At 43.0% G+C, this 27,526-nt stretch overlaps 3 protein-coding genes across 3 annotated transcripts in view; 1 reads left to right on the top strand and 2 right to left on the bottom strand.

Moving 5' to 3' along the window:
- LOC101746185 (cadherin-87A) overlaps positions 1-20,280 on the bottom strand; it is a 68,739-nt gene extending 48,459 nt beyond the window's left edge. The window contains exon 1 of the mRNA XM_012689649.4: positions 19,957-20,280. The gene's annotated coding sequence lies outside the window, so the exon portion shown is untranslated. The remainder of the gene's footprint in view (positions 1-19,956) is intronic.
- The window catches only part of LOC101740450 (uncharacterized), a 960,210-nt gene that overhangs the window by 372,286 nt on the left and 560,398 nt on the right, over positions 1-27,526 (bottom strand). The gene's annotated exons all lie outside the window — the stretch shown is intronic.
- LOC101746330 (plasma kallikrein) overlaps positions 24,602-27,526 on the top strand; it is a 32,133-nt gene continuing 29,208 nt past the window's right edge. Inside the window, exon 1 of the mRNA XM_038011822.2 lies at positions 24,602-25,001. Within this exon, the coding sequence (XP_037867750.1) occupies positions 24,926-25,001 (76 nt within the window). The 5' untranslated portion in view covers positions 24,602-24,925. The remainder of the gene's footprint in view (positions 25,002-27,526) is intronic.

Below are 27,526 nucleotides of genomic sequence, written 5' to 3'. Positions count from 1 at the left end.
GGCCGGTGTTAACAGTGGTTTATTAATTATTTAGCAGCTGTTAAAGTGCAAATGTGTGAGCAAATAAAGTAGCATCGTTAGACGTGGCTTATCGGATACCTCTAATAATTCTGATAAAATCTCAGAATATAACCATCTCATCTTATTATAGTACCTTAAATTTTATTCTAATTGATTACAGCCTTAAATAAATTATTTTTGACCTTATTCTATTCATTTTGGTTAAAATTATTTTTAATATAACAGAATATGGCTGTATAGTATAATACCTTCGGCTTTTCTGTTGGAAAATTTGAACTAATACTAGTAATAAATGAGCAATGCGACTAGGCTGTGGTGGGTAGCCATAATACAACGCAAGATATTTGACAGACGCCTGAATCTCACCTACGACATTATCAAGATAAGCTTGCATATATACAAGCTCCGAACAACAACATTTGGATCGTCGGTCTACCGAGCAATATCACCCCCTCGGTGGAAGCTCTTCCCTCCGTCATTAAGCCTTCCAAAAGGCCTTGATGGAAATCCGTAAACAGTTTTTCTTTAGAAACACACAATTGAAACGTGTTTAAGAACGTCTTCTGCAGCGAATAAATGCAATCGCGCAACTAAAAACAAACCCGCAAAATTTGCGTAACGACCGTTAATTATACAACACAAAATTAGCCATGAACCAGTGAACTAGAATAACAAAAACAAATATTAATGTAATTGAGCAGGTAGCCGGGCAGCGGTGGTTAATTGCGCGGTCAAAGGTCATAACCCTGGAGGTCGCCAGGAAACAGCAGTCATTCAAACGTATAGAAGAAAATCAGTTCCACAACTACGAGTAGAACTTACTTTAGATAATAACTATACTTGAGACCTTAGAACTTGTATCTCAAGGTGGCGCATTTATGTTATATTCAACGGAACTTTTTTTATTTTTATTGCTTAGATGGGTTGACGAGCTCACAGCTCACCTGGTGTTAAGTGGTTACTGGAGCCCATAGACATCCACAACATAAATGCGCCACCTTGAGATATAAGTTCTAAGGTCTCAAGTATAGTTACAACGGCTGCCCCACCCTTCAAACCGAAACGCATTACTACTTCACAAAAGGTCCTACCACTAGTAATTACGCAAATTATAATTTTGCGGGTTTCATTTTTATTACACGATGTTATTCCTTCACCGTGGAAGTAAATCGTGAACATTTGTTGAGTACGTATTTCATTAGAAAAATTGGTACCCGCCTGCGGGATTCGAACTCCGGTGCATCGCTCAACACGAATGCACCGGACGTCTTATCCGTTAGGCCACGACGACTTAATATAAGCTTAATTAAAACTCATGAAATCATCTCATTTGTAAATTTAATTCGTTTTTAATCATTTATGTTGTGTTGCAATTAGTTTCCTTCGTTTTTTATTAATCATAAACTGTAAATAATTAAAACGGCGAATTATAAAAATCTTATTACTTGACGCTGGCTAATGCACAAACCGTGCCGTAGACAAAAAATAAAAAAGAAGAATATCATGACAAATTGGAGCCTCTGGTTCTGCCCAAAAGTGGTATTTTTTGGCTTTATATCGCATTAAGACTCATTGGATATTCCAAATGATCCCTTCGTCTAAAAGCTTATCGAAACATTCGGAGTGACTTTCCATAGACAATGTTCACTGTGTTTTTTTTAAACAATGACTTCCTCTGTCTCCGATATTAATATAGTGACTCAGCATGAATTAAGCCGTAGGATTTATCGAGGACAATCAATAATGGATAGTTACGAAAATACTTACATTAATTTGTCGAACACGCAACAATTATTTTCATTCGTTATTAGACAAAATTCTAAAATATATAAAGTCAAGGTGAAATCAAAATTTTCATCATAATACTGTGCTGTATATTGGAATAAAACGTAAATGAAGCAAGGCCAATAACTAGCGCTAAAGCGAACGAATAAAAAAGTGAATCGATTATGAAACAAATCTGATCTCACGGCACACTTGGTTAACTGCCTGTGGAAAATCGCTTAATGACTCCCTCGTTTTGGCAGTTTAGCTTGGAGTAAAACCCGGAAAATTATAATTTGCGTAGTTACTGGTGGTAGGACTTCTTGTCCGTACGGGTAGGCACCACCACCTTGCCTATTTCTGCCTTGAAGCAGTAATGCGTTTCGGTTTGAAGGGCGGGGCAGCCGTTGTAACTATACTGAGACCTTAGAATTCATATCTCAAAGGTGTACCAGTAACCATTTAACACCGAATTTCAACTTTACCTTACAGCCTTTTACATTTAAAATCGTCTTCAGGTGAATTGACGCAAAAGTCATTACGAAAACCAATCATTACGAGACAGCGCCTTATAATATACAGAGTACAATGATAGATATTTCCATTTATTGACTCCTAACTAATCACCAAGAGATTAGGCGACAATTACTTTGCGTGTCGCCAGACCTGCACTTATTGTGCACGCGGCAACAACGTTCTTACGTGACGTTCGAATGCGTGGCATTCAAATCTTTCACGAAGTGAGCATAGCTTTACGTAACATTACCCCACATTCATTGTTGCGCAGACCACCCTGATATCTCAATCTGATCTTGTAAAACCGAATTCTTATTATTTGTTAGCCACCATGCTCGTAGAACACAAGATGTTCGACAGATGCTCAAGTCTTGCTTGTGACATTTTCGGGACAAGCTTGTACATATACAAGTTCCGAACAACCACATTCTCGCCCTAAGCACGTAAATTAAACCCATGGACACAGCCCAGTGAGTTTCTCGCCGTATCTTCTCAGTGGGTCGCGTTTCCGATAGGTGGTAGATTCTGCGAGGCACTGCTCATGAGCTCACCTACACGTTAGGGTAAAGCTGAAATACCTTCTCAAGGCTATCAGTATAAGTAGTAGCCTTATAGTGGACTCGATGTCTTGATTGTACCTTTGATTGTCACACAAAAACAAGCCGTATGGTACAAGTTTTCTGACAGTAACATAAATTTTGGATTACAAGTAAGATATTTGGAACCTCTGGGTCTTTTTTTCCCTACCTATGCTGATAGCCTTGAGAGGCTATTTCAGCTTCCCCTTGATGTGTAGGTGAGCTCACGGGACTCAAACGGAGTGTTGCTAACACTGGCCTTAGCAAGAGCAGTGCTTCGCGGAATCTACCACCGGATCGGAAACGCGACACACTGAGAAGATCCGGAAACTCAGTGGGCTGTGTCTATGGGTTAATTTACTCATCGAGCACTTCGTCGCAAGCGACGGGTTCGGCGAGGGCAGTAACCGCTGCTTGAGGTACCTAAAAGAACCGTTAATGAATCGGAAGGATTCGTAATGACGTGTTTAGGGCAATCCTGGGTCTGCGGAGGGAAATCGGTTCCCTCTGTATTTTTTACAGTATGTTCCATGGGGAGTGCTCTGAGGAACTATTTGAGATGATCCCATCATCTCGTCTTTACCATCGCACCGCCCGCCGATCTTATCTGCCACGAACCATCCGGCTTTGGCATGAGTTCCCCTGCACGGTGTTTTCCGAGCGCTATGACATGTCCTTCTTCAAATGAAGCTTGTGGAGAGTACTTAACGCTAGGCTCTGCCCCTGACATTGCTGACGTCAATGGGCGACGGTAACCACACACCAATATGTGGGCCGTATGCTCGATTGCCTGCAAAGGTAATAAAAAATATATTATTCAACAAGTAAATATGACTTATGCGTAATCGCTTAAAAAAAAATCAGAAGCCCAGGATCGTGTACATGACTACGACTACAATCAGCACATTAGCTACTAAGGCATAGATCGGAAAAGAAAAAAGCTACCGGTCGATAGAAGGCCAGAGGATATGAAAGTTCTGACAATAAAAAGTTTACCGCTCGTGTCTCTCTCTCGGTATACGTAATCTATTTCCGCATGGTTCGCCATCAGCTACCGGACGGTAACTGCTAGGCGATACGACGATGGTGAATGAACGGTTAGATCTACCGCAATAATTCTAGGGCATCGACATTTAGAAACGAGTTAAGCTACAGTAACTGTGGTAGTTTTAAGGTTTTCCTGTAGAAAAATCTAGATTTATTTAATGGAAAGAAACCGGCACGTGCTCATTCAAGCAATCTGATGAGCAGGTCTACCGATACGCTGGTGGCACTCACTCTATGACGTCAACGAAATCCAGTAACCAACATCACTGTTTGGTGCAAAAAAAAATTTCATTTTCTAAATGTCAACAACGTAACAACGGAGTAAACGTTATTTAAATGAATATGAATCTTGAGGAGTCAAGGATTTCGGTTGAATTTCATTAAACACGCGAACGCTATTTCGAAAAATTACTCAATACATTTTGTAATAATGTTTTAATTAGTCAAATACAGTTCGCACGGCTCGAAGGCTGAGCTACATGAAGGCATGTTTAACAAACAGATCGCCTAGTTCCCAACCATTGTTAGTCAGTAGACGATGTATTATACCAATTGTTTTGGAAGAAAATAATTCAACGTAAGTTTTGCTTGAACCAGGCGTAGCTTTTTTTAACCTACCTAAGCTGATAGCCTCGAGAAGCTATGTCAGCTTCGCCCTAACATGTAGGTGAGCTCACGGGGCTCAAACCTGACGACGTTGCTAACATGAGCTCTAGCAAGAGCCGTGCTTCGCAGAATCTACCACCGGATCGGAAATGCGATCCACTGAAAAGATCTGGCGAGAAACTCAGTGGGCTGTGTCTGTGGGTTAATTTACTCGTCGAGCCCTTCGTCGCAGGCGACGGGTTCGACGAGAACGATGACCGGTGCTTGAGGTACCTAAAAGCATCCGGGAGGATCCAAAATGACGTGTCCAAGAGCAGCATCAGCTGTTCGCAATTTAAATGCCACCTCCTCTTTGCGGTTTTGCTAACTCTACTAGGCTTTTACAGAAGTATTTTGTGTTGAAGAAGCCGTGCTCTTTTGAAAGTACCTCAAGCTATGCATTCCTTGCACATTCAGACGGAAACATGCGTATATCAAAACGGTCAAAACAGTAACTTGTTTCCTCCAGAAATCTAACTAGGTTCAATCCTCTCATTACGGGAAACATATCTACGTTATAAGGAAGAGTAGACGGTCAACGCTTTCGCGGCCGATCATCCATGAGCTGGACAGACTTGATTAAGTCTTCTACAAAGTGTTCCCTTACTGAATGTACACGTACCACCACAAATAGAGACAATGAAAGTATCTCAAAAGCCGCAACCAAGCATTAAGACATACGTAACCACGACCACTCCGCCAGGAGTGTACGACTGAGAAAAAAAAATACATTATCCAGTTTAACTAATAGGGGTTAAAGTATGAAATTGCCGTTCTATTGTAATAGGTACTTCGAATTGACATACAACCTTCATGGTTTGAGATTATTGAGTGAAACTTTTTTCAAATGGTACCTATAATATTGCCACTTAATGTTCAACACTTGAATGTTTTCATTTATCACCATTTTTAAAACCAGTAGGTAACCAAAAGTCGTCGTAGCCTAAAGGATAAGACGTCCGATGCATTCGTGTTGTAGCAATGCACCGATGTTCGAATCCCAGGCGGGTACCAATTTTTCTAATGAAATACGTACTCAGCAAATGTTCACGATTGACTTCCACGGTCAAGGAATAACATCGTGTCATAAAAATGAAACCCGCAAAATTATAATTTGCGTAATTACTGGTGGTAGGACCTCTTGTGAGTCCACACGGGTAGGTATCACCGCCCTGCCTATTTCTGGCGTGAAGCAGTAATGCGTTTCGGTTTGAAGGGTAGGGCAGCCGTTGTAACTATACTGAGATCTTATAACTTATATCTCAAGGTGGGTGGCGCATTTACGTTGTAAATGTCTATGGGCTCCAGTAATTATTGAACACCAGGTGAACATGTCGTACCGTTTTAGGCCGCCTAATTATGTTGAATCTTATGTTGATAGGGCTAAATATTTTAAAATGCAAACATTGAGTGATCGCCGCGATATGTTAGGCTTATGTTTTTTACATCAAGTTATGAGCGGTACTGTCGACTCCCAATTCATCCTCAATAAATTCTCTTTGAAGGTGCCATCTAGGTTACCTCGTCGCCCCGTTGCTCTTTTCAGCACCCGCTTTAGCAGAACCAATCTAGGCAAGCACTCACCTACTCCTCGTCTAACTAACCTTTATAATAATCTTGTTAGAAAAGTTGAAAGCCTTGACATATTTGGCGATTCCCTTCCAATATTTAAGAACAAAATTATAAAAAGTTGTTGTTGAACCTCAGCCTCAGCCTCGGTCTGAGTACTCGGGCATTACTGCCCTTGTTGTCTTTCTTTTGTTTTTAATTTTTTATTATTATTAATAGTATTGTTAAATATCTATTAATATATTAATGTAATGCATGCTGTGATTACCTATAATTAGAGTTGCAGTTATCAATTGCTCTATACATGTCAATGTTATTTTATGTCTTACTGTAAACCCTGTCGGTAATCCTTAAATAAATAAATAAATAAATAAATAAATAAATATATAAGTTCTAGTATCTCAGTATTACAACGGCAGTATGTGACACTAAAGTGAAAACGAGTTACAAAATTTGAATTCCTATTCACAACCGTACACCGCATTGAAAAGTGAGAGTCCAGGACAATGGGTGCCGGGTTCGAACTGGGTCGTGGAAAGCTGAATGCGCTCCCGAGAGTTGCAACAGAAGTCGTCTTTGTTAGCCTAACGTGTGATGACGTCACGTTGTTGCTTAGAGACGTCACTAGTAGCGGTAGAGCATTGTGAGCTCGCAAAGATCTTTGCCATGGTCCTGCCGGTGTCTTCCGCAAAAGTATATTTCGCTGGCAGCCTAAGGAGCTAATCCAGTTACGTTCATACGGGTAGGTGAGCTCACGGGCACACCCTGATAGAAATTGTTTCCCGGTGTTTCCCGAGCGCTATGAGATGTCCTTCTTCAAACGAGGCTTGTGGAGAGTATTAAGCGGTACGCAGCGGCTTGGCTCTGCCCCTGGCATAGCTGAAGTCCATGGGTGACGGTAACCACTCACCATCAGGTGGGCCGTATGCTTGTCTGTTTACAAGGGTAATAAATAAATAAAAAATTGCTATTGTTTAGGGCAATCGTAAACATAAAATTTTATATGATTGTTTTTAAATATAGGAACACGCTAATAAGTGTGGCAAGACAGTTAGTGGCAGTTACAACAAAATTCTGGTCGTACGTTCATGTATTGTACATTAAAAAAATAAAAAGCCTTCGCTCTGAATCTAGTTTTTATTGAAGCTAGCACAAAATACAGTCCACGCTCTAAACAGCTATCACTAGTCCTAGCAAGAGCAGTGCTTCGCAGAATCTACCACCGGATCGGAATCGGGACCCCGTTGAGAAGATCCTGCGAGAAACCCAGTGAGCTTTGTCTATGGATGAGTTCGACAAGGACGATGATCGATGTTTGAAGAGCTTAAAAGCACCGAGAGTGGATCCGGGGGATTCGACAAGATATGTTTTTTGGGTCACGGCGTCTTTGCTTTGCCTCGTAGCCTGGGCCGAATATTTACAAATCGACTGGAAATTTATATACCAAAGTACGACCACAATTAACATTTTATGCTGAGAAAATAAAGCGTATTTTTTATCGCTTTTAAATAACAAATTTAACTGGAGCAAAGTCGCGAGGCACCTCTCGTCTTAAAAACGAGAATTGATAAAATTGCATAATTCATGTTGTGGCGGACAATAAAAATCTTAACGTACGAACGTAAGACGATCGTTTTGAAAGTTTAAAAATAATGTCTATCCACATTTTAATGGACCGTTTTTAATATTTCATACCTTGTTATTAACAAACATTATGATTGTTATTGCTGTGGGTTTCACGAGATACGATTTGTGATTGTAAACAGAAGAGTGTAGAGACGAGAGAAGTTTTGTACCCGTTTCTGTGGACCGAATGTTAAACAGTCGACGTCGCCCTAAACACTAACATTGCTTGCGACAAAGGGCTCGACAAGTGAATTAACCCATAGACACAGCCCACTGAATTTCTCGCCGGATCTTCTCAGTGGGTCGCTTTTCCGATCCGGCGGTAGATTCCGCGAAGCACTGCTCTTGCTAGGGCCAATGTTAGCAACACTCCCGGTTTGAGCCCCGTGAATTCACCTACATGTCAAGGAGAAGCTGAAATAGCCTCTCAAGGCTATCAGCATAGGCAGGAAAAAAAAAGAGAAGTTGACTGAAATTCCACCAGTGTCTTCCTTTCAGAAAAAACAGCGGCCTGTTTTTTATATTATACATATAAGTATATCTTTATAGTTTAACAATTGATATTATGTAGTACCGAGACGAACAGTTAACACTTAACTATTTAGTTAACTCCTCCCACAAATATCTTCATTATTCATAAACACGTTTTTTTTAATAACTGTAGCCATTCGAGCCACGAAAATGACGAAACTTCCATTCCATTGAGAATGACGGACTTCCATACAACCTTTCATCTCTTACTTTACTATCGTTAGTAAATGTTTAGGACATAAAAGGAGCTAAGTGTCAAATTTTCAAGTTCCATTGTGCTTGGTGTGAATTTTTTAGCGTTCACGATAGCGTAAAACTTAACTCAAAATTTTTAATCTAGTTTATTTACATTTAAATAAAGTATGTAGGTACCATTTTGTTCGATAACTTTTTGCCATCTTGTAGGTAGGGACGTGATCAATTTGCTATAGAAAATTTGGGGCTTCTGATCAAAATACCGCGACAATTGGTTTTGGCAGTCCTCTCGTGATGTTAACCTGACACTGCCTAAAGAATTCTGAAGAGACCGAAACAGGTCTAAATCTGAAAGTGCAAGATCAGGACTATACGGCAGATGCATTAACACCTCCCAGCCAAGCTCTCTTAATTTTGGCTGAGTGGCTAAAGATGTGTGAGGTCTAGCGTTATCATGATGCAAAACCACACCCCTTCTTTGGATTAATCCCGGCCGCTTTCTTTCAACGTCTTACTTTAATCTCATCAGTTGTTCGCAGTAGAGTTCAGAATCGATGGTCCTGCCTGGTGGTAACAGCTCATAATGAATAATGCCCTTCCGATCCCACCACACACACAGCATCACCTTGTTGCGAGTTAACCCGGGTTTCGCCACAGTCTGTGAAGCCTGACCGGCCTTTGATCACGACCTTTTTCGCACGTTCTTGTCGTACGTGATTCACTTTTCATCTCCAGTTATCAGCTTCTTCAAAAATGGTTCGGTTTCATTACGTCGTAATAAAGAATCACAAATGAGTCACAAAAGGTACCCAAATATCGAGCTTTTTTGTGTACCCGGTTTTTTCAAATGCGCCAAAACTGGTTGGTGGTCAATTCCCAGTTCTTCAGCTACGTCGTAACCACTGATATGTTAATCTCGCTCCACTTTTTCAAAAATAGCATCCATTTTATCCGTAATAGGACGATCAGAGCGACGTGCATCTTTGACTTCAAAATTTCCGGATTGAGAAAGCTTAAACCAAATTTGTGCTACTCTCACAGACACTTTTTTTATTGCCCTTGTAGGCATTCTAGCATACGGCCCACCTAATGGTGAGTGGTTACCGTCGCCCATGGACTTCAGCAATGCCAGGGGCAGAGCCAAGCCGCTGCCTACCGGTTAAAAACACTGCACTAGGTCCACAAACATCGCAAATTTTTTTCGCAGCTTGCGTTGCATTTTTACCTTTTTTGTAATATAATTTTAAAACGTATCGAATTTCTTCATTAGATTCAGATTCACTAATAGAATAGAAATGAAGCTCCTTATTATAAAAATATTAATTTTAAGTTATATTCGAGGTATAAAGAAAACAACACTAGAGGCTTCGCAACAACCCACGGTCACTCGATAACGTGCGAACTTATTGTGGTACACTTCATTCACGGTTGTTTGCGTAAGAGTTAAGTAGTGTATTGCGCAAAGGAACGCTCTGAGATCGTTTTTTTTTTTGCTTAGATTGGTGGACGAGCTCACAGCCCACCTGGTGTTAAGTGGTTACTTGAGCCTACTAGTGGTTACTACAACGTAAATGTGCCACCCACCTTGAGATATAAGTTCTAAGATCTCAGTATGGTTACAACGGCTTTTTTTTTTTTTTTTTTTTTTTTTTTTTTTTCGGGCCGGGGGCCGAACCTCCTACGAGGTCCCCGCGCCTAGGGGGCGCGCGGGGTATGTGAGACTCAACGATCTGCAGGTGTTGAGAGCAGATCGCGGGCCCAAGGATTTTAGGGCCCACCCACTAAACGACTCCCCTGCACTCTTACACCCGACGTCCGATCTCCGTCCGGGGTCAGAACCCGTTCAGAGTAGGGGGGTTCCCGCGGTCAACACTACAACCAGACACGCGGCGCCACCCCGAGGACGCCCGACCGACGGGTCGTCGAGGCGATAGTCGACGACCAACGACGTCGGTCTCCGCGGTACGGCGGCCCTACCAGGCCGCCCGGGCGGTGCCGCTGGTGTTCCGGGATACCCCGCTGGGCCAGAACCAGCCTGCCGGGTCGGAACGCGATACACCGCCGACCGGGTTGCTCTTCAACAGTATGTTCGGCGACGACAGCGACGACGAAAATGCGGACCGCATCGCAGTCCGCAGCCGCCGACGCGCCGTCCCGTCCTCCTGGTGCCAGCGCGCTAGAGTGACGGTAGCGTGCGGCGCAGCCTCAACCCCCTTAGGTCGCCCCGTGACCATCACCGGGAGGAGACTGCCTCCTCATAGGGGCTGGAGCTGGACAAACGCCCTCCTCCGAACCCCGGCTCGACGGCGGCGGCACGGCGCCGAGAGGGAAGAAGAGCTCTCCCTCTCCCGTTCCGCCGCCTCCTTCTGCGAGATGGTGGACTCGCAGAAGTCGAGCATCGCCTGCCAGGACTCGTCGCTGCCGAGCATCGTAGCCACGACGGTCGGAAGCGACAAGTCCGGTCCTATTTTTGCAACGAGGACGCGGCGCTGCTCCGCGAAAGCGGTGCAGTACGCGAGCGTGTGCTCCGCCGTGTCCTCGTTGCAGCCACTGCAGTGGTGACACTTCGGCGTCGGCTCCCTCCGGGCGACGAGGTGCAGGTAGCGACCGAAACAGCCGTGTCCCGTGAGCACCTGCGTCGCTCGGAAGGTGAGACGTCCTCGGTCGCGATTCACCCAGTCCGAGAGGACCGGGCGGATCGCCTCGACAGTCCGTCGCCCGTAGGTGGGGTCCGCCAGGCGGCGAGACCACGCCTCGAGCACGGCACGCCGAGATTGAAGTTTCCGCGCTCGAACTTCCGCCGCGCCGGGACGCGGCTCCCCCCTGGAGCGGAGATCGCATCGCCACGCGTAATCCGCAGCGAGCGCCTCCGCTTCTAGGTCCCAGGGAGGCGTCCCAGCTAGCACGCACGCCGCCTCAAACGAGACGGTGCGGTATCCACGAACCGCCCTGACCGCAATCGCGCGCTGCGGACGTCGCAACGCCGCAACGTTGTCACGGGTCAGGGCGTGGCACCACACGGGAGCCCCGTACAGTGCCATCGACCGCACCACCCCCGTGTAGAGGCGACGCACTACCACGTCAGGCCCCCCGACGTTCGGCAACAGCCGACTCAGTGAGCCGGCAGCCGCCATCAGTCGGGGACCTAATCTTTCAAAGTGAGCGCGGAAGCTCCAACGACCGTCCAGTACGAGACCGAGGTACCGCAACCCGGTTGCCTCGATCTCGACGCGAACGCCTCCGATCACGAGGTGGGCCCCCTGAGGCGGCGCTCTCCGGGCCCCGTGAAACAACAGGGCCTGGGATTTATCAAGCGCCACCTCCAGACCCAACCGTCGGATCCTGCCGATGACGAAGGCCACCCCCGCGCAGGAAAGACGGGCAGACTCTCGCAAGTCCCTCCCCCGGGCCACGACCAAAGTGTCGTCCGCGTAGCAAACTACGCTCAGACCCGGGAGAGGAGTGCTTAGGGTGCCACGCAAGACCCAGTCGTAGCCGATGTTCCACAAGAGAGGGCCAAGGACCGACCCCTGTGGAACACCGCGCTGGACGGGGAAGCGGAGCACCGTCCCACCGTGCCCGGTGCACACGACCGACCTATCCTCGAGGTAGGACCCGATCAGCCGACGGAGATACGCAGGGACGCCGTGATACTGCAGCGCCCCCGCGATCACCGACCAGGGCAGGGTGTTGAACGCATTGGCGATGTCCAGGGACACCGCCAGTGCAACCCCGCCCCGGCTGACAGCCTCATCAGAGAGGGCGCGCACGCGCATCACCGCGTCAATGGTCGAGCGGCCCTCCCTGAATCCGAACTGCTCCGCTGACAGATCAGGACCCACTCCCGTCAGGTGCTGGACGATGCGGGCGGCCACCACTCGCTCGAGCAGTTTTCCCGCCTCGTCCAGCAACACGATGGGACGATACCCCGCAGGTGAGTCCGCAGGGCGTCCCTCCTTCCTTAGCAGAACAAGTCTGCCCGTCTTCCACTGCTTTGGAAACCGCCCCGACTCGAGGCAGGCTTCAAAGAGCCGCACGAGCCGGTCCCCAAGGGCACCGAAGGCCAAATCCCAAACCCGACCGTGAACACCGTCAGGGCCGGGGGCCGCGTCTTTCCTCCGCATCCTCGACACGGCCGCACGCATCTCCTGCTCCGATATGCTCGGAGGGACCACCTCAGCAGGGGCATCACCGCTCGCGTCAAGGCGTGGCGGCACGCCCATGAAGGGGGGCTCAAAGTCCCTCTCCATCCGCGGGAATAGCCCGGAGACAATATCCCGCAGCTGCTGAGGCTGGAGACGCTCCGTCACCGGGAGCGCCCACGGTCGCAATTTCTTGCGTACCGTCTGGTACGGGCGCCCCCAGGGATCCTGATCGAGCGTCTCCAGGAGCGTTTTCATGCTCTGAGACTTGGCCTCGCCGATGGCCCGCCGCAGAGCCTCCTGCTTCTCACGGCAGTCGGCATGTAAGCGGGCCGCCACCTCCGCGAAATCCATACCGCGAAGACGGCGACGGCGGTGGCGGGCGTTTCGGCGGCGTGCCCGCACGCACTCCTCTCTGAGGAGTGCGATCTCGGGCGTCCACCAATACGCACCGCCACGTGGGGCGCGGCCACTGACCCGGGGCATCGCAGCATCGCAGACGCGACGCATCGTACCCCGGAACCAATCGGCCTCCGACTCCACGTCCACTAGACGCGCGGGCATCGGCGCCCACGCGGCCACTGTGGCCGCCTCCACCGCGAGCACCTTATTCAGGCGCTTCAGTGCCCATCGTGGGAATGATCGGGGAGCGCTACGCGGGAGCTCCTCCTCACCGCGGGCGTCTTCGGCCGGCGCATTCAACAAAGTGGAAACGGAGAGCTCAAATCGAACAAACCGATGGTCCGAGAGCGTCTCCGCCCCCTCGAGAACACGCCAGCCACGGACACGGCGTGCGGCGGACGGAGACGCGAACGACACGTCCACGTGTGATTCCCCGTTCCACCGCACGCAGGTCGCGACCGAACCTCTGTTCAGAAGACAGAGACCGGTCGCGAAAGCCCACTCCGACAGGAACTCGCCGCGCGAGTCCGTGCGGGGGGAGCCCCACGCTGTACATTTAGCGTTGAGGTCCCCCGCCAGTATCACCGGGCGAGACTCGAAGCGATGAACCAACGCCTCGAGCCCACCCAGGAACCGTTCGAACTCAGCGAGACTCCTGTTCGGAGAGAAGTACACCCCGATCACGACGGTTTCATTGACCCTAACTACGACGTACCCGGATCCCCTGGCCACCATTCCAAGGGGGGGTAGCGCCGCTGACTGTCGCATCACGATCGCCACGGAGCCATCAACATCTCCGGCCCAGGAATCCTCCCGGTCGGGAGGTACGAAGTATGGCTCCGCAACGATCGCGATGTCGATGAACCACTCCGCCATGGTGTGGACGAGGAGATCCTGCGCCCTGGCGGAGTGGTTCACGTTGGCTTGGAGGAAGCGATGGACGTGATCCATTATTGAGGTGTCACGTCCATCGCTCCCTCGTCTTCCGTCCCACCTTGCGGCCCGACGGCCGCGGCGGGAACTGACTGGCCGGCTGCTTTACACGCAGCCGGCTCTTCCTCTGCTATCTTCTTCTTTTTCCCGCCACGCCTCCTCTTTGTGGAGGAGGGGGCGGAAAGACAGGCCGGGCCCCCAGCCCGATGATCGGCCCGCCGCTTCGCCGCGTCGCATAGCACGCAGTGTGGCGCGGCGGCTGCGCAGGAGACCGCTTTGTGTCCTGGCTGGCCGCAGCGGAAACAAAGCCCGCTGCGGTCCACGGCCGATGGGCACCTGGCGAGGCCGTGCCCGGTGCCGAAGCACCGGAGGCATCGCCAGGGGCGGGCCTTCTGTAACTGCACGTGGGCCATCACCCAGCCCACGCGCAGCCTCCCTGGTGAGTCGGCGGGCCGACCTTGTGGAGGCGTAGCCAGGAGCGTGGCCGCCTGCATAGGGCAACGCGCCCACGCAGTGAAGGCTCCAGAGTAAGAGCTTCGCAGCTCTCCCACCCTGACCTGCGTGAGGGCGCAATTGCCCTGCGATGCAATGGCAGCGGCCACTTCCTCCTTTGTGGCGCATTCATCCAGGCCCGTCACTTTGACTTCTGCCATTTTGACGGGCCTGTCTATACGCACCACTTCTGGGTCCGGTAGGATTTCACGGAGCCGGGTTGCTAGCTTATCCGCGGCCGCACTGGTGTTGGCACCAGGACACTCCAGCAACCGGGCCCCGTTGGCGGTGTGCCGGACTCGGAGGCCACCCTCCACGCCCATAGCATCCACGTCGACGCTAGCGCGCGCCCGGGCCATGACCTCCCCATAGGTGAGGCCCTTTTCCTTGGCAGCCGGCAGCAGCTCCAATACGACAGCCGCCGACCGCATTTTGTTGAGTAATTTTTATGTACTAGAGGTCCGGCAGTAGTCGAAATTCGACTATAATTAATTGGAATTGTAAGTTTGTACACTATTATGATTGTATTTTATACTTCTATAATCACAAATTTCGCCAGGGCTACTCTATAAAAAAATATTAATAAAGACAAACAATATTTAATCTATTTTCAACTTGACAACAGACGTCAAGAACAAAAGTTTGACAATAAACAGTATGCATGCGTGTGTACGTCAAATACATGGAATGTAGTGTGTGTAACGTTTTCTTTATTGATTTAATGTATCTTTTATGCATTATTTTAAAAAAAATATTAGCATTATGCACTTCTTCTCTATATTCTCTATAAGTGTGGAAAATTTCATACTCCTCCGTCCGCGCAATTTTCGTAAAAAGGGATACAAAGTTTTTGCTTCACGTATTAATATATAGATTTATATACAAAGGTATTTAATGGTTGAGCCGCAAACGATAAAGAGTAGAAATACGTATGTATTTTTTTTAAACGTGTCCTTAAAAATTAAAATCTTAATAATTAGAATCTACGTGTTTGTTAATTGAGTTAAAATTTAGCTAAATTGTGTCGAGCGACGAGATAGAGTCGCGCAATTGATAACCTCGTCACACACAATAGATTGAGAATGAACTAGATTTAATAGGAAACAGACGTACTTGTGGTTGGTCTAGTATTTTTTTTAATGTAATTTTATGACCTGGTAACTAAGACCTTTAAGTCATGTCTTATTTTAATTTATATTCTTAATTTTATAAAAAATGATAATATGCGGTGAAATGAAATGTAATGAAGATGATTAATTTGAGTCATTAATCAACTGGGATGAAATTAAATGAAATGAGATGAGATGATATGGGATGAAATATAATCTCAGTGAAATGCTGGTCATTTACTGAGATTTTTTCAGTGGAATTTTTGTAATCGACCTCAATACTCCCGTTCGTCTTCGAGACGTTAATGAGTGCGTCATGAATATTTAGCGTATGAAATGCAACGGTACACTAACTTTAGATGCTTTGTGAATTTCGCCAGTACACGGGTATCTATTGTTAGACTTAGATTATATTTGTTAGACTTTTCTGCCCCACCGCCCGTCTCAAAACAATACAACCATAATTTTCGATCTAGTTATCAAATAGTGATTTCTTATTACATAATAAGACGGGATAAAACTCTTTTCGAATTATAATATGTATGAACTTGTAATAAAATCACTTTGGCTATACTATTTGTATCTGGCTGGTTTTGATATCATTAAAAGTTTAAATTTTAAAGAAGATTTCAAATTCAAATTAGGAAAATGTGCGATTTTGGAACGAAGTTCCTTATGGTACGATGCGGGGGTGGGGGGTACCCTAACCGGGAAAAAACGTCTGTAACGTAAGATTTTTATTAGTAATGCACACATAACTTACTGGTTATGGTTATGGGGTCTGTGGGTTAATTTACTCGCCGAGCCCTTCGTCGTAAGTGACGGGTTCGACGAGAACGATTACCGGTGCTTGAGGTAACTAAAAGCTCCGTTAGCGGATCGGGAGGATCCGTAAATGACGTAGATGTTAAGTGCCTGCGAGGTGCGTTTACTGGTGGTAGGACCTCTTGTGAGTCCACGCGGGTGGGTACCATCGCCCTGCCTGTTTCTGCCGTGAAGCAGTAATCCGTTTCGATTTGAAGGATGGGGCAGCCGTTGTAACTATACTGAGACCTTAAAACTTATATCTCAAGGTGGGTGGCGCATTTACGTTTTAGATGGATGTGGGCTCCAGTAACCACTTAACACCAGGTGGGCTGTGTCCACCCATCTCAGTAATAAAATTAATAAAGTTTACTCCATTGAAATATGTAGCTGAAGAAGTGCTTTTTTCTTACAATATATTTTCTAAATTTTAAACTTTAATGGCTCTTGTAACATTGCAAAACTGTCGCTAAAACCAAATAGCCTTTCAACCCTCAATATTATAGTGTACCCTGACATTTCAAGCATAAAATCGCTTAACCGAGATTTCAATTTTCATATATTAATTGACTAGCTTTTGCCCGCGACTTCGTTCGCGTGGAATAGTTCTAATACTTTATTTTAGAACAAATTTGGTTAGCCTTCCTCGATAAATGGGCTATCTAACACTGAAAGAATTTTTCAAATCGAACCAGTAGTTCCTGAGATTAGCGCGTTCAAACAAACAAACTCTTCAGCTCTATAATATTAGTAGGTACGAGATTCTAAATCCGTTGAACATATTTATGCGAACATTTTTAAGATCCTCGAATTCAAGTTCGTCAAGTTGATGTCAGTATTGTATCTAAAGGTCAAAACATCTAACAACAGAAGACCGTAATAGCTGCACTAAGCATAAAAGAGAATTTTGCATTAAGTAAGTAAATATACCAAAAAAATCTTTTTAACATTATTTTATAAACTTAGTATGAATGTTTATATATGTGTGTTTATTTCTATATAACGGAAATATGTTCGAGAAATCCGATTAACTAAAACGCATCAATTTGCAAACGCATCAAGGATCAATCAAATACAATAATTTTATAGGTTCGCTCTAATATCCTGACTTGTACCAAAAGGATAAAAAGAAGACGAAACTAATTGTTAGTTCTTAGACTTTGGCAAACGAACAATGTTTTTTGTGATTGAATGATTACTGGTGGATCGGAGGCCTCCAGTTTCACCAGGACCGGTGGGCGAGCAAAGGCTCGGCCAAGAGGGGTGGCATTTGCTAACAGCTGCCCGAGCGCCTCCGAAGGAGACCTAACTCAAGAGCAACTGCTTTGCGAATAAATCTACTACCGGATCGGAATCGCGAACCGCTGAGAAGATCCGGCGAGAAACTCAGCGGGCTGATGCACGGGTTAGATTGCACGTCGACCTCTTTGTCGAGTTCGACGAGTATGGTTACCGGGGAAGAAGTATTGTCTCTCGCTGTGTCTGTTTAATTTAAGATGCATGTCTGAGGATTTCCTGAGCTAGAGACGGTAAGCAGCGTTTGGTCCGGTCACCGTCCTCGTCGAACCCGTCTCTTGCGACGAAGGGCTCGACGAGCGAATTGACCCATAGACACAGCCCACTGAGTTTCTCGCCGGATCTTCTCAGTGGGTTGCGTTTCCGATCCGGTGGTAGATTCTGCGAAGCACTGCTCTCGCTAGGGTCAGTGTTAGCAACACTCCGGTTTGAGCCCCGTGAGCTCACCTACATACGTTAGGGTGAAGCTGAAATACCCTCTCAAGGCTATCAGCATAGGTAGGAAAAAAACCTTTGTTTCTCGACATTGAAACTTTCCAGATATATGATGTATCGTTCTATTACCTCCAAATATGTTTGTGTACTGTGCTACTATATAACTTCAATACCAGCCTCAATTGGTTTTAAGCGACTTACCTTTGATATTTCTAATAATATTGAAACATAATGCTAATTTTCGTTGCAAAAGAATAAATGAAGCGAAGTAAACGTGTTATTCGGTACGTTTTTACATCGGATAAGTTTTATGCCTCTGCTTATAACAGTTATTTAGAAGAAGATGGACAGTCTCTCTAAATGCCGGCTGTTTTGGGGATCTCTAGGAGAAATTTTCGATTGATGAACGTTTCTGGAGTCATCGTGGCTTGAAAGATAAGACTCGTATCGAGCGATGCGACCGTTCCGGTGCTGGAATTGCGTAGGCGAGTTCCGTACCAATTTTTGTAATGAAATACGTACTAAACATATTATTATATGTTCAAGAATAACTACGATTATGAAGGAATATCTTCGTGTAATTAAAATTACGAGTAATTTTGCCAAAGGCTTAAGTTGGGTCATTTCTGAAGGTATAGTGTATTTTAAGCCCGCATCGGTAGGTACTATCACTCTGCTCATTTTGGGGCGCGAAGCAGTCATGCCTTTTGATTTGATGAGTTGGGAAAGCTGTTATACAAATTATACCATAGACAATGTCTCACGCAGGATGACAGCATTCACAAGCGATGTTATAGTTTTAAGTAGTTAGGCTACTGGGTATCAGTCATGCCAGAGGAACAGCTAAGGCACTGCCGACCGGCAATGGCTTTTTTGAAAGGCTCCTGTGAATGAGGACATGTCCAAATTCTTAGAGAGTTCAGTACGTGGCAAAAATAGCCACTTTTTTCCTTTCTAAGCTGATAGCCTTGAGAGGCTATTGCAATTTTACTCTAGCGTGTAGGTGAGCTCACGGGGCTCAAACCTGACGACGTTGCTAACGCTAGCCCTAGCAAGAGCAGTGCTTCGCAGAATCTACCACCAGATCGGAAACGTGACCCACTGAGAAGATCCGACGAGAAACTCAGTGGGCTGTGTCTGTGGTTTAATTTACTCGGCGAGCCCTTCGTCGTAAGCTACGGGTGCGGCGAGAACGATAACCGGTAAAATACCCTCGAGAAACGCACTGTGAATGAATTAAAAAGTAGTAGAGTCGATCTATGCTTTGTTGGCAGAAGGGGTGATGTTAAAAAAAAACAGCAAAGATCTCCTCTAGTGATTCAGAGGATTGCACACGGAACATACGGTAAGACAGAGAGCATCAATCTCTTTGTGGAACTGGTAATTCCTAAACATCCGTAAAACTATGAATAGATAGCATATTAAGCTATTTCTCCACGTTACACCCAAAAGGCTAAGAGCAGACGTGCAATACTGTTACGACTAACTGTGACAACATTAATTACCAGCAATATAGCCTTATCCATACGCTTGTTGGGATTACGAAATATCTGAAATAGCACCGTGAATTTCTCCTTGGTTACAAACGTGCCAAACAACGGGAGAATGTCACACGGATCTCTGTACAGGCAAGGTCGAATGCTCTTAAATATGCATTCAACGTGTGTCTTGAACTATCGTGAATCATAAATCGAGAATGGCAAAATATCTAACCGGTTTGCCGAAAAAATAATAATCATAAAACCTTATTGTATTGGTAAAAACCATGATCGAATCCGCCCGTATATTTCTTACCTGTTGAATTCGTTTTAGCTTTTTTTTTGTTATTTTCATGTAAATAGCACAACTTACCGTTTCTTAAAATCGAGTACGGAAATAATCACGAATGACGTTTCATTACGTATTTTTGTCAAAAACGGGCTCCGCGAGTTCACTCGCCGAGGTATGTCTTGTGTAGTTCTAAGACCCACAAAGTTCACAATGCACTTTACCGTTACGCACTAAATTTCACATAAAAACACCACAAGACACGAAACAAATATTAACCTAACAAATTAATGAACTAGTTAATTAACTACGATGTCATTGTTGAGTTACATTCGTAAATTTACGTTTGTCTTTAAGTTTTACGAGCTAATATCGGCCACCGTGGATTACGCTACCCAACTGACAAACTTAGCTGTTTACGTCGCTTACAATTCGTTCCATTGATACTTAGTGTAACATCTCTTTCGCACGAGCCAAACTTTTACGAGCCGAAAAGAGATAGCGTGATCGAGGCCTTCATTCCGCTTCTAAACCAAAACGATACTAGCGCCTCTGTTGGTATTTACATGAACTACGCGTGAGGCTTTGTTTAAATCGATCGAATCGAAAAGTTGCTAGTTGCCTTTCAAGTTATCCACAAGATGGCGCTATAACATATTTTTAAATATTCCTATAAAATTCCTTGTAAAAATGTACATATAGTCCTTAATAAAAAAAAATTAATAAGTTTTGATGTCCGAAAACTGACAAGATAATAACATGGCAATCCATACCGTATCCCTTAGTTTCGACCTATTATGCTGATAAATTGATCATTTAATTGTTTATGGGTATTTATGTGAACGACTTCACACCTTTTTTTTTGCTTCCTGGAGACCGTGGACCACACTCCCGCTTGACCACACTGCATGAGGCTAGAGTATCAATTATAGTGTCAAAACGGCAGTTCATTGACCTCATACTTTGTAATATAATGGTAGATTGTTCTAAGAACTCTACAATGCATTGAATTTTCTTTTTATAGAAGAGTGTATTAAGTAAATTGTGATTCAAAGCACTACGAGTACCTCTCCAGACATCCAGGATTCCAATCTGTCAACGGCCATTCCTATCATTTTCATATACTCAGTTTTATTATGATAATTTGAACGAATAAAATTTAACAACATTGTGCTCACCAGTGCCTATAACGATTCCTTGGTAAATAATAACCAGATTGGTAGAGCAATTCCGTGAAGACAATCACTAACAGTGATCTACGTCTGTCATTGTAACAGCTCTATCAAGAGTCGATGGATAGCGGTTGGTAATTCTTCAAGCTAGTTATATTATGTCCCTTCGAGCGTTCACTCTCATCAACTAAGGACAACTTTAAACTCTACAATGTAGAGTATAGTATGGCACTTTCTTTGGTATTCACGTATCGTATATATAATTGAATATGCAATTTCGAAAAGGGCACATCTCTGAAAATTTAAAATGTTCAGAAAATGAAAAAAACTGATTATTTTCTAAAGCAGTGTAAAATTTAAAATATTAACTTTTGAGATATATTTTAGTGTTAATTAGCAATTGAATATTACTGGAATTATAATATTATAAAATGGGTGTAGGTAAGCCTCAAAACTAGACGTATATGAATAAACGTATTTGATTACCCATGCATCAGCCCGCTGAGTTTCTCGCCGGATCTTCTCAGTGGGTCGCGATTCCGATCCGGTAGTAGATTCATTTACAAAGCAATTGCTCTTGAGTTGTTAGGTCTCCTTCGGAGGCGCTCGGGCAGTTGTTAGCAAATCCCACCCCTCCTGGCTGAGCATTTGCTCACCCACCTGTCCTGGTGAAACCGGAAATGCCTTCGGGCCACCAGTAATCTTTCAATAAAAAAAAAAAAAACGTATTTGACAAAATATGCGACATGTGCCCTTTTCGAAATTGCATATTCAATTTAAGTTGTACTTTTACATTTAAAATATAGTGTTAATAATGTGATATGAACACTAAAAACATATAACTTCCTTTTTAGGTATTACTCCATCATTAATTAGGGGAAAGTTTTATTTAAGTTTAAACCGCACTATAATAGAGCAAATTAATGTCCTCATACGCTTTGAATAGACTCTATCTACTAACTCGTTTTATATTATTGATATCTATCGAAGCAGTAACAAGCTCCTTAAACCTCCTCTCTCATCCTTTCCTCCTCTTGCAAGGGGACACTTGATAGCGTTTTGGGAATATTTCACGCGAAAGATAATTGTACCTAAAAAGGACCTCGAAGATAAGATACCTTGTGTGTTTCTAAATATTTTTTCATTAGTTAAATCTTTCATGTTTTTCTTATTGCATAGATGGGTGGATGAGCTCACAGCCCACCCGGTGCTAAGTGGTTACCGGAGCCCATAGACATCTACAAATAATTCCGCCACCCACCTTGAGATATGAGTTCTAAGGTCTCAGTATAGTTACAGTGTGTGTGTCCTTAAAAACACATTAACTTATTTGTTTACCAAAGACAATCGAGGCTTGTATGTTTCAATGATTATCGTGTAAATGCGGTTCAGATTTTCACCAGATTTCTTCTATTATGATAAACACAGCTACAGATACTCTATATAGAGTCGCTCTACATAATTACATAGAGTTCGCGCCGCGCTATCGAGTATCATTTCACTCTCTATAAGTGACGTAACTTAGTAAGCTTGCTAGCAAGTATTTACTGGTGGTATTGAAGTGGCGTGCACGGCTTACACAAGTTCGACCATTAAGTGGTTTTTGTGCTTGTAAAATTATAATAAGTGGTCCCACAGTAGTCGAAATTCGACTATAATTAATTGAAATTATAAGTTTGAACATTATTATGGTTCTATTGTTAAAGACGATTTATTATACTTCTATAATCACAAATTTCGCCGAGACTACACTATAGACAAATAATATTAAAAACAAACAATTTTAATCTATTCTCAATTTGACTACAGACTTTAAGCAATAACAAAAGTTTGACATGGTGATGTGTGAAAGTTTTTTTAATTGTATTAATTTTTTTTTCCATAATAAAAAATATATATTAAGACTTCTTCTCTATATTCTCTTTAAGTATGGGAAATTCCATACTCCTTGGTCCACGCAATTTTCGTAAAAAAAAAGGTACAAAGTTTTGCTTCACGTATTAACATATAAAGATATTATTATTTAAAAAAACTAATTAGATTTAAAATATTATACATATAGCAATTCCTACCTACTGAGGACTTTTTTACAGTACGCAATAAATTATGGTAATCGTTAGGTTTGTTTCAGATTTCTGACGTGAAGCAGTAATGCGTTTCGATTTGAAGGGTGGGGCAGCCGTTGTAACTATACTGAGACCTTAGAACTTATGTCTCAAGGTGGGTGGCGCATTTACGTTGTAGATGTCTATGGGCTCCAGTAACCACTTAACACCAGGTGGGCTGTGAGCTCGCCCACACATAAAGCAATAAAAAAAATAAAAAAAATAGCGGGAATTTCGTTGTGCTTTTTTTTTTTTTTTCATTCGTTCTATGGCAACTAAGCTTACATCTCACCTGGGGTCAAATGACTAACGTCGTATATCTATAAGGCCAATACTAAGGACACGGCTATTGCCTATAAAAATATTTATGAGCGTTGTTAGAAGTTCGACTTGTCTCTGCTATAATCTCGTACACAATTACAGACGTGTATCAAATTCAGAAAAATAATCTATCAATACCTACTAGTTTAAATTTTAAAAATATGTTATATCGGCGCAGCGCTTAGGTACTATTTATAGATATAGTGGGAAAAGATTTTCCTTCGGGTTTTTTCGGAAAAGTTCGTATTTATCGTGCTTTCCCAAGTAGCTTCAGTACAATTTGATATTTTCATTTTGACATTTGCCACTAAACAATAAAGTTCCATATTAATGAAAATGAAAATGTCAATCATTTAATACGATCATTCATTGACAGTTCATGTGTCATCGTATTCCAATAAAAATCCGAGTTTTCCCGAAGGAAAATAGTTTCTCACTACATCTCTACAGTTAACTAAGATTAGTTAAAGATCAAAAAAGTAAACCAATAAATAATGTTTACAAGCTCATCTCGGATAAATATTAAATGTTACGGCTCATCGTGATTTATAAATATATATATCTATATATTAATACGTGAAGCAAAAACTTTGTATCCCTTTTTACGAAAATAGCGCGGACGGAGGAGTATGAAATTTTCCACAATTATAGAGAATATAGAGAAGAAGTGCACAATGCTAATATTTTTTTCAAATAATGCATAAAAGATACATACATTAAATCAATAAAGAAAACATTACACACACTACATACCATGTATTTGACACACACACGCATGCATACTATTTATTGTCAATCTTTTGTTCTTGACGTCTGTTGTCAAATTGAGATTAAATATTGTTTTTCTTTGTTAATATTTTTGTATAGTGTAGTCTTGGCGAAATTTGTGATTATAGAAGTATAAAATACAATCATAAGAGTGTACAAACTTACAATTTCAATTAATTATAGTCGAATTTCGACTACTGCGGGACCTCTAGTACATATTTAACTCGTTTGTGAATAGCTGAGCGGCTAAGTTTTCCCGGTGGGGGCTAAGACGCAAGCGCCGGCGCCGCGCTGTAAAAAACTATAACATTAACGTTAGTCAATAATCAACGCGGTGACCGACCGAATGTTTTTTACCGAGACATTTCTAATTCGGTACTCGCTCATTGCGGACGTATTTTATTATAATAAAACCGATCACTTTTACTGTCACATTCGGGGAATAAAAAAGTATAAAAAAAAAAACCATCGTCCACTCCGCCGCGTTTTGTTGAGCTGCATTAAAATAACGATGCAAGAACATTTGAATTTTAAATTACAAAATTTCGGAAAATATTATTTTAATTAAAATGTTCGAAACATTTCTTTAGTTTCGCGTCACTATAAGTTCCCTTTTTTTTTAATTAAAAATAAATATCAGTATATTTAAATTTAAGTGGAGTCATGAAACTATAAATAATATTTTCAATGGCGTTTAGTGTCTGTGTTATTTTCTTGGTTATGCTGACGACCGCTTCCATCGCCGAAGGATACAGTCCGAGAGGTAAGCCAGCGGTCTTCAAATTGTTACAATTAAGATTTATCGATAACAATTATCGACCCATTGACCCGGCCGTCGGAATAACGGACGAATGTTTAAATTGAAAGTATATTCGCAGTTGTTTAATTGATTTTTATAAAAGGAATTTTAAAATATATGTTACATTCACATTTAAAGTAAAACACGCTTGTCAAATTATTGAAATATTTTTTTAAATGTGGTTTCCACGTATGTCGAACAAAAAATTTATTATAATTAAGATATTCTCTGTATAGAGAGCACGCCACGCTATGATCATGTTAAATATAATATGAAAGACACTATATACTTGTTAACAGTCACACCTTACCTTTCGTATTTTGGCAGGTACTATGACTAAAAGTATTTTTTTAATTAGTCCATTTTGACGAGCGTGATCTAATGTTTTAATTATATGTGTTTCTTTAGGTGAAAAAGCTTCTCAAGTATCATTTTGTCCTCTGTTTGTCATAGATCGAATCTTTGTGTTATCAATAAACAAAATACAAAAATAGTCAGATTTTACTATTTTGCTATAGAAATCTTTAATAATCCATTTTGATTTGTATACACCCTATTTATGTAGACATAGATAAAATCAAAATAGCAAAGTACTATTTTTGGTATTTATTCTCTAAGTACTTTTGAAACTATGACAGATATTGAATTTGCGCGCCTACAAATCGGAAAACATAAAATGCTTTTTTTTGTAAACCTACACTAAAATTTCTAGACATTTACACTCTTCCTGTGATAGTCTTGTAAAGATAACTGATTTAGTTTTAACAGTTATTAGTAAGTATTTACGAAGGCCTCATTTCTAAGGATGCATTCCATATATGCTACACGAGGCGTCAATAAACAAACAAAAGATTAAATAAGATTTTATAAAATAAATCTAAAATGTATTTTAAATAAGATAGAGTTTTTATAAGCGAACCCTTTCTAAATCTCACTTTCGATTGATCGGAAACATGCAAAGTTTGTACAAAGCTAGGCTAAGCCAGCTTTGAATGGTAAATAAGCGGTTTCCCGTTCCACAATACTGACAACAAAACACTATCAGGTTGAATGTTTTGAGGTCGTCGTGGCCTAAAGGATAAAACGTTCGGTGTATTCGTACCTAGCGATGCAACGGTGTTCGAATCCCGCAGGCGGGTACCAATTTTTCTAATGAAATACGTACTTGACAAATGTTCACGATTGACCTCCACGGTGAAGGAATAACATCGTGCAATAAAAACCGAACCCGTAAAATTATAATTTGCGTAATTACTGGTGGTAGGGCGTCTTGTGAGTCCGCACGTGTTGGTACCACCACCCTGCCTATTTCTGCCATGAAGCAGTAGTGCGTTTCGGTTTGAAGAGTGGGACAGCCGTTGTAACTATACTGAGACCTTATAACTCATATCTCAAAGTGGTTGGCGGTATTTACATTGTAGATGCCTATGGGCCCCGGTAAGCACTTAACACCAGGTGGGCTCTAAGCTCGTCCACCCATAAATGCAATAAATAAAAAATGTGTAGGTAGGTACTGGGCTTTACCGGCAGGAGTGATGTGTGTGAACCGGGCACCACCCTACCGGTTCTGCCACGACGCAGTCCGTCGTCCTGTTTTAAAGTTCTAATAACAGGAAACTTACTGCCTATTCTTTTTTTAATTATGTTGCACTGTAATATTGACTTTAAAAGAATGTTCCGAAATGACAGGTATCATCAGAACGGGCGAGACACGAGTTCGATAATCATGTCATGCGATATTGAAGATGCCACCCTTCAGATAGCACTGGTTTTTGCCACCAGACTAGTGCGGCCTCCGAAATCATTTTCATCGACATAACATAGTTCTTAACGTCTGAGTGATAATGACATTTCCATGATTGGAGATTGATCATTTTAAATTGGTTCTTGTCTAATAAAGATATCGAAGCGATGATTTTTACGATAATATTTTGTGGAATAAATGAAACACACATAAATAAAAGGTATTAAAAAAAAGTGTGTGTGGTGTCGTGGGACACCGGATAGGAACGAAGTTCCTTATTATAAAAATATTAATTTAAAGTTCTATTCGAGGTATAAAGAAAATAAAACTGGAGGTTTCACAACAACCCAAGGTCATTCGGTAACGTGCAAACTTATTGTGGTACACTTCATTCACGGTTGTTTGCGTAAGAGTTAGTTTATTGCGCAAACGAACCCTCTGAGATCGTGGTCAATGAATGATAAAAAGATATGTTATTTTTTGTACGTTATCACAAAGTTAAATCGTACACCGTATGTAAGTCGTACACTGTGTGCATTACTAATAAGAATCTTACGTTACGGACGTTTTTTCCCGATTATGGTAACCCTCCGCATCGTCCCATAAGATGTAAAATGCGACCTTATGTTTCCGAAGATAGTTTGAATAGCTCAATAGTAGAAACATTTAAGTAAAAACACGCTAGTTGCGGCTCTCAACTAGCCAGCCAACATTGCCGACTCGCGGCTACGCAAGAAATTCGTTT

Source organism: Bombyx mori, chromosome 6 (assembly GCF_030269925.1).
Source record: "Bombyx mori chromosome 6, ASM3026992v2".
NCBI classification, from domain to species: domain Eukaryota; kingdom Metazoa; phylum Arthropoda; class Insecta; order Lepidoptera; family Bombycidae; genus Bombyx; species Bombyx mori.
The sequence above is the reverse complement of the archived record's forward strand: the minus strand, read 5'-3'. Positions and strand labels throughout refer to the sequence as shown.